Source organism: Mus caroli, unplaced genomic scaffold (genome assembly GCF_978045245.1).
Source record: "Mus caroli unplaced genomic scaffold, Mus_caroli_1 scaffold_16, whole genome shotgun sequence".
Lineage (NCBI taxonomy): Eukaryota > Metazoa > Chordata > Mammalia > Rodentia > Muridae > Mus > Mus caroli.
This window is the reverse complement of record NW_028227271.1, coordinates 49,292,707-49,309,734: the sequence shown is the minus strand read 5'-3', so window position 1 is coordinate 49,309,734 and position 17,028 is coordinate 49,292,707. Positions and strand designations below refer to the sequence as shown.

Here is a 17,028-nt window from a genome sequence, read left to right as displayed (position 1 = left end):
CACTCTAATAAATCCCATGTGTGTTTGTGTGTGTGTGTGTATACACATATACATGTATGTAGAGAGATAGTATATATAGAAACAGCTTTTAACAAAATAAAGCTCTGAATGAGACTATTACTAATAGTTCTTCAGGAAACTTTTAAAATGTATTAATAATTAGGACAACAAATAATGTTATGGAATTTTATATATGAAAAAAATAACTTTACAGAATTCTTACAGACTTCAAGATATAATAGTTTTTTATCTCTCTCTCTCTCTCTTTTTTTTTTTTTTTTTTTTTGGTTTTTGTTTTGTTTTGTTTTGTTTTGTTTCAAGACAGGGTTTCTCTGTATAGCCCTGGCTGTCCTGGAACTCACTCTGTAGATCAGGCTGGCCTTGAACTCAGAAATCTGCCTACTTCTGCCTCCCAAGTGCTGGGATCAAAGGCGTGTGCCACCATTGCCCAGCCTGCCTCTGCCTTCTAAGTGCTGGGATTAAAGGCATGTACTACTACCACTATCACCAACTGACTTTTTTTTTTTTTTTTGTCCTTGTATATAGTGAACAACTTACAAATGTGACTGGAAGGATATGGAAATATCCTATTGCATTTAAGAAATTTGGGGGGGGAAAGGGGGGTGGGGGAGGAAGGGGTAGTAGTTACAAGATGCTGAAGAGGAGAAAGGGTATTCACAGAATTGGTTTTAAAAGCCAATACGGCCAACAAGATGGCTGAGCAGGTAAAGATGCTTGCTAGCAAACCTGGCAATCTGAGTTTGACCCCTGAACTTGAAAGGCAAAAGGTAAAAAACGGCTCTGCAAGGAAGTCCTTTGATGTGTACATGCCTGCTGTGGCATATGTATGTACCCTTGTGTGGCATATGAATGTACCCTTGTGTGTATGCCTGCTGTGGCATATGTATGTACCCTTGTGTGGCATATGAATGTACCCTTGTGTGTATGCCTGCTGTGGCATATGCATGTACCCTTGTGTGCATGCCTGCTGTGGCATATGCATGTACCCTTGTGTACATGCCTGCTGTGGCGTATGTACCCTTGTACACACACATCATGAGCATATACAATAATCATAAGGAATATTTAATTCTTAAAGAAGTCAGGGATAAAAATATGCAAAAGAATTTTTTTATTGTATCCAGCAACTTTATAAAGTTGTATATCGTTCTTTTAAGAAATGAGTCTCCTGGAATTATAAACTTTGATGCCATTTTGCATTGAGGATCGAGAATATTTAGTAAGCAACGCACCTATAGTTTGCTTCTCTCCGCACAAATCTCTGTGGAATAAAAATAAATGAACACCATAAACATTTTCAGGAACGTAATATGATACAACGCAGCTCAGTTTATTACTACCTGCTAAAGCCATCTTTCTAATATGTGAGAGCAGTGGCAACTGGAGTAGGCAGATACATGTATCATTTCATTTAACCTTTGTAAGAATAGGTATAATGGGTTATTCGCCCTGTATGAGATACGAGGAAACAAAATCAGGTAGTAAATGAGGTCAAATTTGGCCACCACACATGCATGACTTTAAAGTCCCATATATTATTGTCATTATATCATGTTATCTCTACATTACAAATAGAAGCAATGTGATATGGAGGAGCCTGCCGTTAAAGAACCTGTATCCTACGCTTGCCAAGTGTGAGCTTGTCTAGATTGTCTACCCTTCTTGGACTTTTTATGTACCTCAAAAAGAAGACTGCTTAAAGCATATTGAGAAGGGAGCAGATGACATGGAGAGACGGAGCAAATAGGGCTGTGATACACACACACAAAGGCTTGTGATTTAAAAGCAAAGCTAGCAGCAGTGTTTTAAAAACAGTCAAAGCATAATACGGTCTGAGCTTTAAACAATGAAGGCAATGAGCTGACGATGGAGGCTGGGCAGTGAGAACATGGAGGACTCATTATGCCCTTACTTTGTAAGGTTTAACAATTGGTAGGTGTGATGGTTTGTATATCCTTGGACCAGGGAGTGGCACCATCTGGAGGTGTGGCCTTGTTGGAATAGGTGTGACCTGGTTGGGATGGGTGTGTCACTGTGGGTGTGGGCATAAGATCCTCACCCTATTTGCCTGGAAGTCAGTCTTCCACTAGCAGCCTTTGGATGAAGACATAGAACTCTCAGCTCTACCTGCGCCATGCCTGCCTGGATACTGACATGCACCCACCTTGATGATATGGACTGAACCTCTGAATCTGTAAGCCAGCCCCAATTAAATGTTGTTAAGACTTGCCTTGATCATGGTGTCTGTTCACAGCAGTAAAACCCTAACTAATACAGTAGGTCATGGAAAACATCAACCTCTAAGCTAGAATAAAGATTGTAGTTGGGCCTTGTGGCACAGGTTTGTAAGTCTATAATCTTAGCCTGTTGGGAGTCTGAGGCAGAACTGAGGAATTGAGGTCCTACCTGAAATATGAGTGAGTTCCAGGCAACCCAAGCAGCCTAGTGAGAGCCTGTCTCAAAGTAGAACAGGAGAGGGAGAGGGAGAAAGAAGGAGAAAGAGAGAGGGAGGGAGGGAGGGAGGGAGGGAGGGAGGGAAGAGGAAAGGAAGATAGATAGACAGATAGATAGACAGACAGACAGATAGATAGACAGACTGATGTAAAAGGTTGAGGGTGAGATGACTCAGCAGATGCAGGCATTTATTTAGCCCTAACCCTGACAGCTTGAGTTCAATCTCTGGGATTGAACATTGTAAGAAGAAAGAACTGACTATTAAAAGTTGTCATCCGAGTCTACATATGAGCCATGGCACACTCTTCTCCCTCTCCCACAAATAAACAAGTAGGGTTGAAGACAAAGCTCAGTAGTGGAGAATGTGCCTAGTTCAATCGGGAATTTCCTTACAATGGGGAGAAAAAACCCATGGGGCTGCATTGCAGTCTGGGTGACCCTATAGACTATGTGTCGTGGGGATAACCCAGGATGGGAGAAGAGATAACTTGGCTAAGTCTTAGGAAAGGCCAGAAGAGATGAATCAAGTGCAAAGAAAGGACCAGGGTCATGAGGAGGGACAAAGGAACTGGAGAGATCGTTCAGTGGTTAGGAGCACTTGCTCTACAATCATGAGGACTGGAATTTAAATCCCAGAATGCGTGGTATCAAACCGATTGTTCCCCCAAACATCCCATCTCCAAGAGAAGTAGATACTGGAACCTTAGCCCTAGCCCTAGCCCTAGCTCTAACCCTAACCATAACCCTAACCCTAACTCTTACCCTAGCCCTAACCCTAACCTAGATAGGATAGAGCTTGTGTTGTGGCTAAGAAAGCTCCATGTTACGCTATCTTAGTATACACCAACAGTCCGTCTCTGACTCCAGTCCCTAGAAGATAAGTTCCCAGTAACCCTGACTCAGTGACTTCCACCCAAAAACATACAGCCATGACTATCTACTTGTTATATGACAACTTTTTTTGCTTCTGTAACTTGCTAACACAGATTCTCAAAGATTAGGGATTTTTTTGGGGGGGGGAGGATGTTGTTTGTTTGTTTGTTGTTGTTTTTCGAGACAGGGTTTCTCTGTGTAGCCCTGGCTGGCCTCGAACTCAGAAATCCACCTGCCTCTGCCTCCCAAGTGCTGGGATTAAAGGTGTGCACCACCACTGCCTGACTCAAAGATTGTTTTGAGTTGCCTTAATCACTTAACTTGGCAGAACAGAGCAGAACAGAACAAAGCATGTTTTTACTTGCTTGTATTGAAGATCTTCCTGTGGTTTTTTTCCCCCCTTTTAAAAGTCCTTGTCCAGTCCCCCCCTACATGGCAGTCTCAAAGTTGGCTCAGAAATTGTTTGTCCTCCGAGCAGCTAATCAATAAATCTTGTAATTATAATTAGATTGAGTCTATGGTCTTTTCCCAGGGGTCACAAACTCCATAACACTTGCTAGCTTCAAACCTAGCCATGACAAGTCCCAGGTTTGTGAAAGGGCCTTAGGGAAACGGGCAGAGTGATGGAGGAAGACATCTGCTTCTCCTGGCCTTCCTGTGCATGAGCATCCTCACCCTCACACGTGAACCCAAACTCACCCACACACATAAATACAAACACACCAAAGACAAAAAGAGGAGGTACAACTTATATATTGTACAGGGGAGACCAAAAGGAAAAAGTGCAGACGTGAGGGGGTTAAAGACTTGGCAGTGGGAAAGGAGGCGGTTCCTGTTTAGCTGCTTCAGTTTCCTCAAGGAATGAGATCATAATCTGGGAGTGAAGACAAAATGGGATGTAAGTGGTATCTGAAAAGACTTGATAAAGGTAGAAAGGTTTCATGAGGTATAGTGACGGGCCAGGCTTGGACTGAATTCTATAGAATTCTGGCGATCCCGTGGAGAATTTTCTCCAGAAACTTCAGCTACTGATGTAGGTCATAGAATCGGCAGGAAGTTGGGCTTCACTGAGAGGGAGAGAGAACATGTACAGAGCAGGAGCCAGAGAGAACCCAGAATAAAAAGTGTAGAGAGAAGAGTGATTGCCTGCAAGGTATGCCACAACAGTGGTGGCGGTGCTAATGGATTTCAAAGCTTGGCAGACTAGAAACATCAAGGCTAACTTGCTCTTCTGGACTCTGGCCTCTGCTGTGATATTAAAGATTAATTCAAGAATCAGGTGTAGTAGTGGGTTCCTATAATCCCAGCATTTGAGAAGGTGAGACAGGAAGATCATGAATTGCAGACCAGCCTAACCTACATAATGAGTTTGAGGCTAACCTGGGCTATCAGATGAGACCCTGTCTCAAAACTAAAATAAAATAATAAAATGTATACTAAGTTAAGACAGCTGATGGGCATGGTAGCTCATTCCTGCAACCTCGTCATGGAAAGGAGGATTGGGGCTCAAGGTCATGCTGAGCTATGTAGCAAGCTGAAGGCCAGCCTGAGCTACCTGGGACTGAGCTTCAAAAAGCCAAAGCAAAGCTAAGGAAGAGTGAGCTCAGTGAGTGAGACGCTTACTGTGCAAATGTGAGGACCTGAGCTCTAATCTCCAGAAACCACATAAAGCCGGATGCAATAGCATGCATGAGTCTGTATCCCAGCACTCCCTGATAAGACAGAAGACGGAGACAGGAGAATCTCCAAAAATCACTTGGGCCAGCTGGCCTGGCATAAGCAGCCAAAAACCAACCAACCAAACCAAACCAAACCAACCAACCAAACAAACAAACAAACAAACAAAAAAGACAACAGGAAAACCTGTCTCAAATAAAGTAGAAAGGGAAGATCTTGTCCCTTGTCAATCTTGTCTAAGGTTGTCCTCTGACCTCCACACATTCATCTGCATTCATTTATTCATGCACACATACACATGAATGTGCAGGCACACACTCCCAGATTACATAGATAAATAAATCTAATCAAAAATGACAAAAGTAATGGCTGAGGCAGCAGGCAAGGCAGGAGCTGGCAATCGGTAAGAGGCATTTACCCTTGAAACATGACTTCTCTCCCCCAAGGAACGGTGATTTTGCAGGAAGGAGAGCAGAGAGAGATAATTGTGGAAGGGATGTCAAGCAGAAAAGATAACACACACTCTACCTTCAGAATGGGATATCAGACAATGATAGAGGAGGCCACGTAAGAAAGTTTCCAGGGACACTGTATGCTCAGGGAACATGCAACAATGCCATGTTAAGGTCAGAAATCTAAAACCCTACACAGTAATTTAAAGAATAACTGTCATAACCCATTCTGAATGAATTACTTACTGGATATATGGAGCGATGTCTTCCTCTGTCCACTTTTCTCTTAGAGAGAACAGACTATTAAAACGCTCCTGTGTTCCCTCAGGCAAATCATCTACTTTGAGCAAAAATATGATTTCTGGTCTTGAGTTTCTGTCAACCAGTGCTAAACCCTACAAGAGACAAGAAGTTTGGGAAGAGGAAAAAAAGGCTATGAAAGTAATGATTTCATAATTAAGTATTTCTTTTGCCATTACATTTAACCCAAGGAATTTTAAAATAGCACATATGTGAAACTTTACAGAAAGTCTATCCAGAGGCTTACAGGCAGCATGTTTCATAAAAAGAGTTCCTTTAAGCTTCGATTTCTTTGCCGTCTGCTTGCCAAGATAGCTTTAGTGCTAAATGTCACAAGTGGCCAGTCATTGTCAAATGCAGCAAGTCCTTTCCTTGGCTTCTTGGAGTCACCTTCCCAGCCCCATCTGCTTGCTAATGTCCATTTCTCTTTCCTCTTTTCTTCTCCCTCCACCTCTGACATCATCGACTTCTTTTGCGTGTTACTTAATGTGTAGCTTCCCCAGCCCTCCATCCCATCTTCTTGCCTGTCTCTCCACCTGTCCTGGGTAACCTCATCCTACCCCACAGCCTCTGGTGTCCTTGCTCATGACTGTAACATTTGCATCTTTTACTCAGATACCTCTTCTGAGCCCCAGTCCCTCACATCCAATTACAGCAAACAAACAGCGGCCCCATCCCCACTGCCCCAGTCCCTCACATCCAATTACAGCAGACAGCGGCCCCATCCCCACTGCCCCAGTCCTTCACATCCAATTACAGCAAACAGCGGCCCCATCCCCACTGCCTTGGAGAGGCAGGAAACCTAGGTAACTGAGATTCTGGTGCTCAAACCAGATGTCTAAGTGATCAGGAGTGGCAATAGATGCTAAAGCCTCAAGATTCCCCTACCATCACCATCACCCAATATCTACTTCTATTTTGTTCATTTGTTTTTTATATTTTTTAGTGTGTGTGTGTGTGTGTGTGTAAGTAGGAGAGAAGGGACATGTTCACACAGTAGCACACATATAGAAATCAGAGGACAAATTTAGAGTCCATCATGTGATTCCTAAAGATTAAACTGGGGTTGTCAGGTTTAACAGCAAGCATTTTTACCTACTGAGCCATTTCATACCTCCTCCCTATTATCTATTTCTTTGCTAATATTCTCTGGGGTTTGTTTCCTTGTTTTTGAGACAGGGTCTTCTCTAGCCCAGGCTGACATACACTCATTGTGTAGTTAAGGGTGATTTTGAACTTCTGATCCTCTGGCCTCTACCCTACATGCTGGGTTACAAGCATACATCACCATGCTTAATGTTTTATGAGTTGCTGGGATTGAACTCAGGGCTCTGTGGGTACTGGCTAAGTACTCTACCAACTATGCTACAGTGGCCGCCCAGCAACTATCCTTTCCTTCAGCCCCACTCTCCCATACTTCCCTTTCCCTCCTTCCCTTTCCACCTGTGTTTTAAGTCTAAGTTTGTGTACCTTTCTGTCATAAACCCTAACTTAGGACAGACTGCTTATGTAGCATTCACAAAGCCCTACATCTGATCCCCAACACTGCTTAAAACCAGTAGTTTCACATGCAGCAGATCCAGTGCATGCGAACTAAAGCTAGGGAGATCAGACGCTAGTTAAGGCTGTCTGTGATTATATAAGAGAGTTCAAGGCTAGCCTGGAACATACAAAGTTCTGCCATAGAAAGAAACAAAGAATGAGAGGAAGGAAAGAAGGAAAGAAGGAAGGAAGGAAGGAAGGAAGGGAGGGAGGGAGGGAGGGAGGGAGGGAGGAAGGAAGGTAGGTGAATGTGTATGCCTAATAAACTAACTTTTCTTCAAAAAAGTTTAAGTGATACGATTCTATATAAAGTATTCCTCTGTAAGTACTGGGAAGGTTAAAGGACTCTGTGGTGGGAGTAAATGAAGACTGTACACCTACTGGGTATCTAGGAAAATAAAATAGCTGAGATTCTGGTATTCAGCTCCAGGACAAGAATCACCTCCCCGCCGGGCGTGGTGGCGCACGCCTTTAATCCCAGCACTCGGGAGGCAGGGGCAGGCGGATTTCTGAGTTCGAGGCCAGCCTGGTCTACAAAGTGAGCTCCAGGACAGCCAGGGCTAAACAGAGAAACCCTGTCTCGAAAAACCAAAATAAATAAAATAATAAAAAAAAAAAAAGAATCACCTCCCCTAGTCAGACACCACCTGGAGAATCCCAGGCACAGCCCCCAGAGGCCTTACCCTGAGCTGATCAAGGCGAGTTGTCATTCCCTCGGGAACACTCTGCTGCCACACTTCCTGAAACTCTGCCAGATTAAACTTCACGGCATTCTGCAGCAGCATCTCCGCGGTCACTCTGCATATTTTGTCAGCGTCCAATTCAAAATAGACTTCATCTAAGGCAAAGGTTGATCAGACAGGGTCAGACATCTTCTCCTGTTAAATGGCATTTGTGTAGTTACTGTTTGTGTGTACCTGCATGTACATGTGTAGGCTTGTGTGTGTTCCCAAATGAAGGAGGAGGTCAGATGACAACATTCAGGAGTCTGTTCTCACCTTGTCACCAGGCCTGGCTCAGCCATCTCGCCTCGCTGCCACTGTATTGGCTTATTGTGATGGTTTGTATATGCTCGGTCCAGGAAGTGGCACTATTAGAAGGTGTGGCCCTGTTGGAGTAGGTGTGTCACTGTGGGTGTGGGCTTTAAGACCCTCATCCTAGCTGCCTGGAAGCAAGTAATCTGCTAGCAGCCTTCAGATGAAGATGTAGAGCTCTCAGCTCTGCCTGCACCATGCCTGCCTGGATGCTGCCATGCTCCTGCCTTGATCGTGATGGACTGAACCTCTGAACTTGTAAGCCAGATCCAATTAAATGTTGTTCTTATAGGAGCTGCCTTGGTCATGATGTCTGTTCACAGCAGTAAAACCTGAACTAAGACACTTATCATCCATTACAATACCAGCACTTCCTTTAACTCAACGAAAGGCCTTGGAAGGAACCATGAGCTGTGCTCACCTCGCACAGCCCCACTGTTCTTATTACCACCATCATACCTGTCCATCACACAGGTTACAACACCCACCAGGATACTCCCCACTCCTCACCTTTGTCCACGTATCTCTTTCCGTAGCATTTAAGACAGTGTTCAATCATTTCCCTGAAAATTTAAAGCACACAAAAGAACCTATGAACATTTTAAAGATATGTTAAACCCCGTTGCCACACTAAAAACTTAAGATATCAATTAAGGATTTGAAATATTAAATTCCTTTGATGCCAAATAAGACTTCAGAACTTACTTAAATATTCTGGGAACTGCTTCATGCCAAGGCCTGGTCTACCAAAATTAGCATGAATTATGTACTCATATATTTGTTGTTATACCAAAGCTCAAATTACAACCAGCAATTTTTTTTTGAGTGACCAAAATAAAAAGTAGAAATGATGGTGTAGATGTATTCACCTCAGTGACCCAAAATCTCAAATCCTTTCTAGCTGTATATTTTTAAGTTCTCCCCCTGGGGCTACAGAGCAGCTCAGAGGTTAAGAGCACTCGCTGTTTTTACAGAAGAGCCATGTTCCGTTCCCAGCACCCACCTGGGGGCTCAGAACCCTCAGTTAACTCCAGGTCCAGGAGATCTGATGCCCTCTTCTGACCTGTGCAGGCAGCCTGTGCACATGCATACATGCAGGCAAAAAGTCTCATACACACAAAATAAAAATAAACGTTTTAAAATTTTTCTATAATATCAGAATGTAAATGCTATGTCCTCAGTTTACTTCTAGTATGAAAAAAAAAAGTGTTCACTGTCTTTTTTTTTTTAAAGATTTATTTATTTTTATTATATGTAAGTACACTGTAGCTGTCTTCAGACACTCCAGAAGAGGGCACCAGATCTCATTACGGATGGTTGTGAGCCACCATGTGGTTGCTGGGATTAGAACTCTGGACCTTCGGAAGAGCAGTAGGGTGCTCTTACCCACTGAGCCATCTCACCAGCCCGTTCACTGTCTTAAAGAAATCTGCAGAGGCAAATAACGCGAATACTCACTCTGGCTCCAAAGGTCCAAGCTCCTGCAGGCACACAGTCAAGGGGACTCTATCCAAAGACCAGGATTCAGAATCCACAAGCTGAGTCACGTGGTTCAGAAGTTTGATCTCATAATCAAACTCAAGAATCCTCCAGTAACCTGCAAATTCCAAGGAACACTGTAAGCGAAGTATAATCATTTAATACCCATAAGGCATTGCATTGATTACTGTTATTTGTCAACAAGATACAACCCAGAGTCCCCTGAGAGAGACTCTCTGAGAGGGACGGCCTGAGGTAATCTGTGTGGTGTGATGCTGTTGATCACAACTCTCTGACCACAGCTATGTGAAAACAACTAGTTCTCCCAGCACAAAGAAGTCCAGTTCACCGCAGAAGTGACAGTTCTGCGAAGGTGTGGACAAGAAAAATAACCATCAGCAATCAAGATGGCTTCCCCTCTTCCTAAGGAAACTACATATATACACAGTGGAATTTTCTTCAGCAGTAAAGAAGGAAGTGAGGACAGCTGATAAAAAATGGATCTAAGTGGAGAACACAGTATGTTAAGAGAAATGAACTAGACAAGAAAGACAAGTATGTTTTCTCCAATATATAGAATCTAGATTTATATTGTATGTGTGTGAGTAGATACACATTATATGTAAGGTGTAAAAGCAGAAACAGCGTTATATCTAGATTTAAATTGTGTGTGTGTGTGTGTGTGTGTGTGTGTGTAGATATACATTTGTATGCAAAATGTAAAAGCAGAATTATAAGGAGAATTATAATCCTGTAAGGAAGCCGTCTAATGGGAATGGAGAAGGAAAAGAGACTAAGGAAATATATATGCCATTAAGCCAGAAGGAAGTCTGTCTCCAGGGGAGGTGACAGAGGAGGCAGTGGAAGAGTGGCTGAGAACAAGCCACAATGATGCATACGCATGAAAATGGTACAGGGGAATCTGTCTCTTTGTATGCTAACCATAAAATTAATTTGAAAAAAAAAAGACACTTGTCCCCATTTCAGAAGAAATCTGAATTGCAGCTGGATGTGGTAGTGTGGACCTATGATCCCAGAACTATGGAAGCTGAGGCAGAGGAATCTCAAACGTCCAAGTTCAAGTTCTAAGCCATCCAGAGCTACAGAGCAACAGCCTACAAGAATGTAACATTTCAAAATTGGTGGCACAGCCACCACTTGCAAATACACCCTCAAGTTTATAGCTATCATTTTTCACTGAAATTTTCGATTCTTATTCTGGGAAACGGAAAGAATCCCTAAGAAAGAAACTGTGTGAAGGAAAGCCAGGAAAGAAAGCCAGGTGTCATTTATGCATTTCCCTACTAAAACTTTATCTGCTGCTATGAAAATGAATTTGAAAAACATCATTGAAATACATTATTTGGTTTGCCTACCTCGCTTTAACTTTGAGTGGAATCGGCCTCCATATGCCATGGTAATTACCAGGAGGCATTCTTAATTAAAATCCTTGTCTTAAATGCTTAAGACCACATGAGCAAATGGGTTTCAAGCAACCACACAAAGGCTAAAATGCTTCTGGTTAGTTCTTAAATGGGCACGAAGTGCTTTATTTAACAAATGTTACCGCATTGAAGGGGTTAGGTACATGAAAGCTAATCTGGTTTGGAAGATTTTGAACAAACTGCAATCCACTGAACCACACCGGTTTCCCTCTTCCTAATGAATAGGTTGAAGAATCAAGATGTTTCTCTAGGCAAGCTAAGAGTGGGCACACAGCCTTTTAACATCAGCACCTGGGAAGCAGAGGCAGGAAGATTTTTATGAGTTCAAGACTAGCTTGATCTATTTAGTTAAATTCCAGGCTATCTGCGGCTCTGTAGTGAGACCCTGCCTCAAAGATAGATAGATAGATAGATAGATAGATAGATAGATAGATAGATAGATAGACAAACAGACAAAGCCGGGCGTGGTGGCACATGCCTTTAATCCCAGCACTCGGGAGGCAGAGGCAGGCAGATTTCTGAGTTCGAGGCCAGCCTGGTCTACAAAGTGAGTTCCAGGATAGCCAGGGCTACACAGAGAAACCCTGTCTCGAAAAACCAAAAAAAAAAAAAAAAAAAAACAGACAAGCAAACAGACCAACAGACAGACATATAACAGTCAAAGTGGGCACACAGATGCATATAAACATGGACTCAGAAATGAGTATAGATCCAGACTCTGACAGAAATGCTATATTCCAGAGCAGAAGACAATCAACACCTCAAAGGCACCACAGAACTCCTCCATCAACTGCTGGGATTAACCTCTTTTAGGCGCATTTTAAATGATAAATAATGCATGTTCGTCAATGCATTGGCATTGGTATATGAAGAAGCACAGCTCTCATTCCAAGCTATCTAGAAATCTAATGAAATTGTTGAACTGACTCTGAACTAGGAGTCCAAAGGTTTGGCACCGATGCAATGACTGTCCTTCGATCAGCACAATCCCAGACCCTAGCTAGGCCTTGATTTTCTTACCTACTTAAAAACTGATTTAAATGAAAAGATCTACTTGATATTCAAGGTCCTTTAAAGAGAAAGGCCTGTAGTGAGCGGTTACAATGTCACTGGTCACAGACTGACAGACTGACCTCATGTAAGGATCATCTTATAGCCGATTCCATATCCCAAACATTGTCAGTGTTTGTGTGTGTGTGTGTGTGTGTGTGTGTGCATGTGTGTGTTCATGTGTGTGTGCATGTGCATATGTGTGTGTGTCTATGTGTGTGCATGTGTGTGTGTGTGTGTGTGTGTGTGTATGTGTGCATGTGTGTGTATTGGGATTCAAACACAAGGCCTCACCCACACTCAGCAAGTACTCATCTGCTCGTATTATCATTACCTTTGAAGATAAAAGGAAATTAGACAAGCATACACCATGGGGAAGAGGCTCAAAGCCTCTCTCTTGCATATGCTACAGTTCCACCATTATAAACGGTACTAGTTACACTACCTCCAATCTCACAGGCATTTAGGACTTGTAACTGAGCCATTATCTCCTCCTCACTTGCCTGAATATGATTAAGCAAATCTTCAGTTGTATACTGAAACAAACAAAACAGACACACATTCTCATGATTTGGGAACAACAGCTTTTTTTTTTTTCCCCCCGAGACAGGGTTTCTCTGTATACCCCTGGCTGTCCTGGAACTCACTTTGTAGACCAGGCTGGCCTCGAACTCAGAAATCCGCCTGCCTCTGCCTCCCAAGTGCTGGGATTAAAGGCCGCCCAGCCAACAACTGCTTTCTTAATCTTCTTGTTGAGTTTTGGAGAATAAAAGGAGCCTGAAGCACACAGTAGAACCAAGTGGTTTCCCATCCAAGTCCTAACTCAGCCCCGCCCTGCTCCGTTTTCCTTTTTACCTCTGTTCTAATCCAATCAAGGCAATATTGTGAGACAGGGATTACAGTGGGCTGTACCAGCAGGCCAGGCTCCTGCTTCCCTTCAGAGGTCACATGAAGTCCAGCCCATTTACATGGCAGCAGCCTTAACAGCCTGCCGCTTTCTATCTTGCCAGACCGTTTCATATTTGAAACTTTTATCATGTACGTTTTAAAGAAGTGAGACTGCCACCCATGATAATAAGGTATGGTGGCACACACACCTACAGTCCTAGCACATGAAGAAGCAGAGGCAGAGGGATAGCTACGAGTTCTGGGTCAGCCAAGTCTACAGAGTGAGATTCTCAACCTCCCCCTGTCTCCCTGCCAAATTTTAAACTTTTAAAAAATTAATTACATTTTAAAATTTCAAATAAAACCAGAAAATACAATTCTTACTTTTGAACGGCTTGCATCCTCTTCTTTCTGACTGTCGGGGCCTTCGTAGGCATTTTCCATTAGAAGTCTCTTTAGCTTTTTTATCTTAGGTCTGCATCTTCTTAATTCCCAATAATTATTAGAGAAGCCAAAGATCTAGAAATCACAATGCAGCCTTCAGTGACCTTTCCAAAGATAAAACATTTCCACAGAGTGCTCCTTGCTCAAGAACACACAAAAGGCAGCTGTGGACCCTTTCTGGGCTTCCGTGACAATTCCACCAACCAGATGGGAACAACTGAACATATAAAGTCAGTAAGAGAAGTGCCAAGCACAGGCATGCACAGTGGTACATAGAATATGTGAAGACCAAACATCCATACGCATAAATAAAAAAATAGAATAAAATAAAACCTCCAAAAATCAAAAACAGGGCTTGGCGTGGCAGCACATGTTTCTAATCCCAGCACTCAGGAGATAAAGGGAGGTGGATTTCCAGGCCAGCCTGGTCTATAAATGAATTCTAGGCCAGCCTGGGGTATATAGCGAGACCTTGTCTCAAAAAGACAAAACAAGTAAACAAAGATAGCAACCACAGTGGGGGATCTGCCTAGTCCTAGCCCTCAGAAAGGAAGTTCAAGATCAGCCTGGGCTACAGTGAAAGATGGTCTCAAAACACAACAGGATGGAAAGGGGGCTCAATGCTAGAGTACTTGCCCAGCGTGCCACAATGCCCTGGGTCTGACCCCGAGCACTACCGTATAAACCAGGTATGGGGGCAGAAGGCCTGAGACCCCAGCATGTGGGGTTTGGGAACAGGATGATCTGAAGTTCAGGGTCACCCTCAGCTGTATGGCAAGTTTAAGGCTAGCCTGAGCTACATGTGTCACACATCCGGTTTCACACACACACACCCGGCAGCTAACAATTATCTGTAACTCCAGTTCCAAGAGGATCTGACACCCTCTTCTGGCCTCCAAGGGCATGCACATGGTTCACAGACATGCCTGCAGGCAAGACACCCCCCACCACGCATACACAAACACCAACACAATTTTTACAAAATAAATTAAATATTTTTTTTTAAAAAAAGAATGAGTTACCTAATAAACTCACTACATTAAGAGAAAGACCAGCCGGGCGTGGTGGTGCACGCCTTTTATCCCAGCACTCGGGAGGCAGAGGCAGGGGCAGGCGGATTTCTGAGTTCAAGGCCAGCCTGGTCTACAAAGTGAGTTCCAGGACAGCCAGGGCTGCACAGAGAAACCCTGTCTGGAAAAAACAAAAAAAAGAGAAAGACCATACGAGTGGGGGTGGGGGGGAGTAGAAATATAAAGAGAATTTACAAATTCAAAAACTAAAAGAATACTGAGGAATGTCAAACTCTAGTAAAGACAGTTTATATATTACCTGTGACAACACATATCTTATATCAAAAGTTTTTAACCGCCGGGCGTGGTGGCACACACCTTTAATCCCAGCACTGGGGAGGCCGAGGCAGGCAGATTTCTGAGTTTGAGGCCAGCCTGGTCTACAAAGTGAGTTCCAGGACAGCCAGGGCTGCACAGAGAAACCGTGTCTCGGAAAAAAAAAAAAAAGGTTTTAACCAAAGTCAAGCTTGGAACACAAACTGCCACTGTCAGACTCCAGACTCAGGTACAAAGCGGTACCTCCGTGTGAACGACGGTACTTGGTGTTTCCTCCCCCTTCAGCTGGTCTGGAGTTTTGCATCCAGGGATGAAAAGCAGCATGTTGGATGTGTCTGCTATCTTCAGGTCGTAGGTTTTGTCTTTACTGCACAACACAGCCTGTTCATCCTTATCTCCTCGGATCACAAAGCTACAGGCAAATGGAGGAGGAAAGGCATGGCTTATTGAGACTCTAGTGGATAGCTCACTTTAAATAACTCCCAAATCGGGGACTAGAGAGATGGCTCAGCGATTAAGAGCACTGACTGCTCTTCCAAAGGTCCTGAGTTCAATTCCCAACAACCACATGGTGGCTCACAACCACCCATAAGAGATCTGATGCCCTCTTCTGGGGTGTCTGAGGACAGCTACAGTGTACTTACATATAATAAATAAATAAATCTAAAAAAAAAAAAAAAAAAAAAGAAAGAAATAGAAAATAACTCCCAAATCCAGTGGCTTCTAGATTTAAAATTAAACCTTGGGAGTGTGGTGCTTTGAAAGAGGACTCCCCCACCCCCAAACACAGGCTCAGATATTTGAACACTTGGTCCCCAGTCCACAGAGGAGGAGTTAGGAGGTGTAGCCTTACTGGAGGAAGTATGTCACTGAGGGGAAGCTCTGAGAGTAAGAGCCTTGCCCACTTGCAGTTCAGTCACTCAGCTTTGTGCTTGCCATAAAAGACATGATCTCAGCCTAGGTTTTAAAATCCAAGGTCTTGGCAGCAACTTTGTAGTTGACCCAGAATTAAAAACAGTTCCAGATCTTCAGTAAGTGACCCCAACCAACCCCGGGCTACACGCAGCAGTCTGCATTAGGCTTTAAACTTCTGTCTCGTTTGTCCCATCTGCGGTTCAAGGAGAAGAAACCCAAGTGGCAAGCCAAGAACTCTCTCTACAGGCACTGCTACTACATTCTGAGATAGAACGAGTGTTCTGTGGAGTACTTGGCATCAGTACTGAGCCCTTCAAAACTCCCTGGAGCTTCCTTCTTGACACTCTCCCGCTGACACCTGGCTCTAAATTCGCAGGAGTCCCGCTAACAAGGCAGTCTAGCAGAGGCTGAATCCTCCTGACAGATGACAGCAAGCTGAGGACCCGCCCACCGGTCTGTTCGGGCCCAATCAAAGCAGCTCTCTGGACCAGTTCCTCCTTCCGAGTTTCCCCGGCTACACGGGGCGGGTAGGCGGCCTCTGTAAGGCCGGGGAATCCGCGTTCCTGGGCCCCACCATCCCGGCTCACCTGTCCCCAGCCTCCAGCTGCTGGCACAGTGCTGGTTCCAGCTCCAGGAGGCAGAAGTCGCCGGTGGCCGCGCCGCCGGTCCCGGAGCCGAAGCTCAGGCAGTGCACCGTGGGCAGCAGCTCGGCGGCGTTCAGCTTGGCGACCTGCAGCGTCGCATCCACTTCCTCGCGGGTCCTCCGGGAAGCGCTCGGCTGGGACATCTCGCAGCACGGAGAGGGGTGTGTCCTGGACCCCGACTCCCGGGACTTCAAAAGCGCGCCAAATCCGCCGGAGCCGACTTCCGGGGCGGGGCGGGGCGGGGCGGGGCGTGTCCCGAGAAAGTCGGAAAGCATCGGGACTCGCGAGTCCTTCTGCAGCCCACTGACTGCGTGCAAGTCCCAGATTGCTGAGGAGAAGCAGGGTTTCCCCCATGAGGATTCCAGGAAGGTCATGTTAGCAATTCTGGGTCCCCACGGGGCCAAGCACGGCTCTTGCACTCACTCCTTCCGCCACCCTGTGCCCACCCCCTTCTTTCCCGCCAA

At 44.4% G+C, this 17,028-nt stretch overlaps 1 protein-coding gene across 1 annotated transcript; it reads right to left on the bottom strand.

Moving 5' to 3' along the window:
* Positions 1–1,173: 1,173 nt before the first annotated feature.
* Positions 1,174–16,727, bottom strand: Dscc1 (DNA replication and sister chromatid cohesion 1). Its single transcript, XM_021184073.2, has 9 exons — positions 16,508–16,727; positions 15,249–15,417; positions 13,600–13,734; positions 12,773–12,863; positions 9,812–9,950; positions 8,864–8,916; positions 8,003–8,157; positions 5,724–5,872; positions 1,174–1,282 (listed from the first exon to the last, which is right to left on the bottom strand). Exons 1-9 carry the CDS (start codon positions 16,705–16,707, stop codon positions 1,174–1,176), a joined length of 1,200 nt encoding a protein of 399 aa, XP_021039732.1. The 5' UTR covers positions 16,708–16,727.
* Positions 16,728–17,028: the final 301 nt, after the last annotated feature.

Excerpts from the sequence above, each read along its gene's own strand:
- Dscc1 (XM_021184073.2), bottom strand. The coding sequence starts at position 16,707 with ATGTCCCAGCCGAGCGCTTCCCGGAGGACCCGCGAGGAAGTGGATGCG. Across the intron at positions 13,735-15,248 it reads GTACCGTCGTTCACACGGAG|ATCTTTGGCTTCTCTAATAA; the intron begins GTACCGCTTTGT and ends TGTGATTTCTAG. Across the intron at positions 9,951-12,772 it reads AAATGCCTGTGAGATTGGAG|GTTACTGGAGGATTCTTGAG; the intron begins GTAGTGTAACTA and ends TGGAATTTGCAG.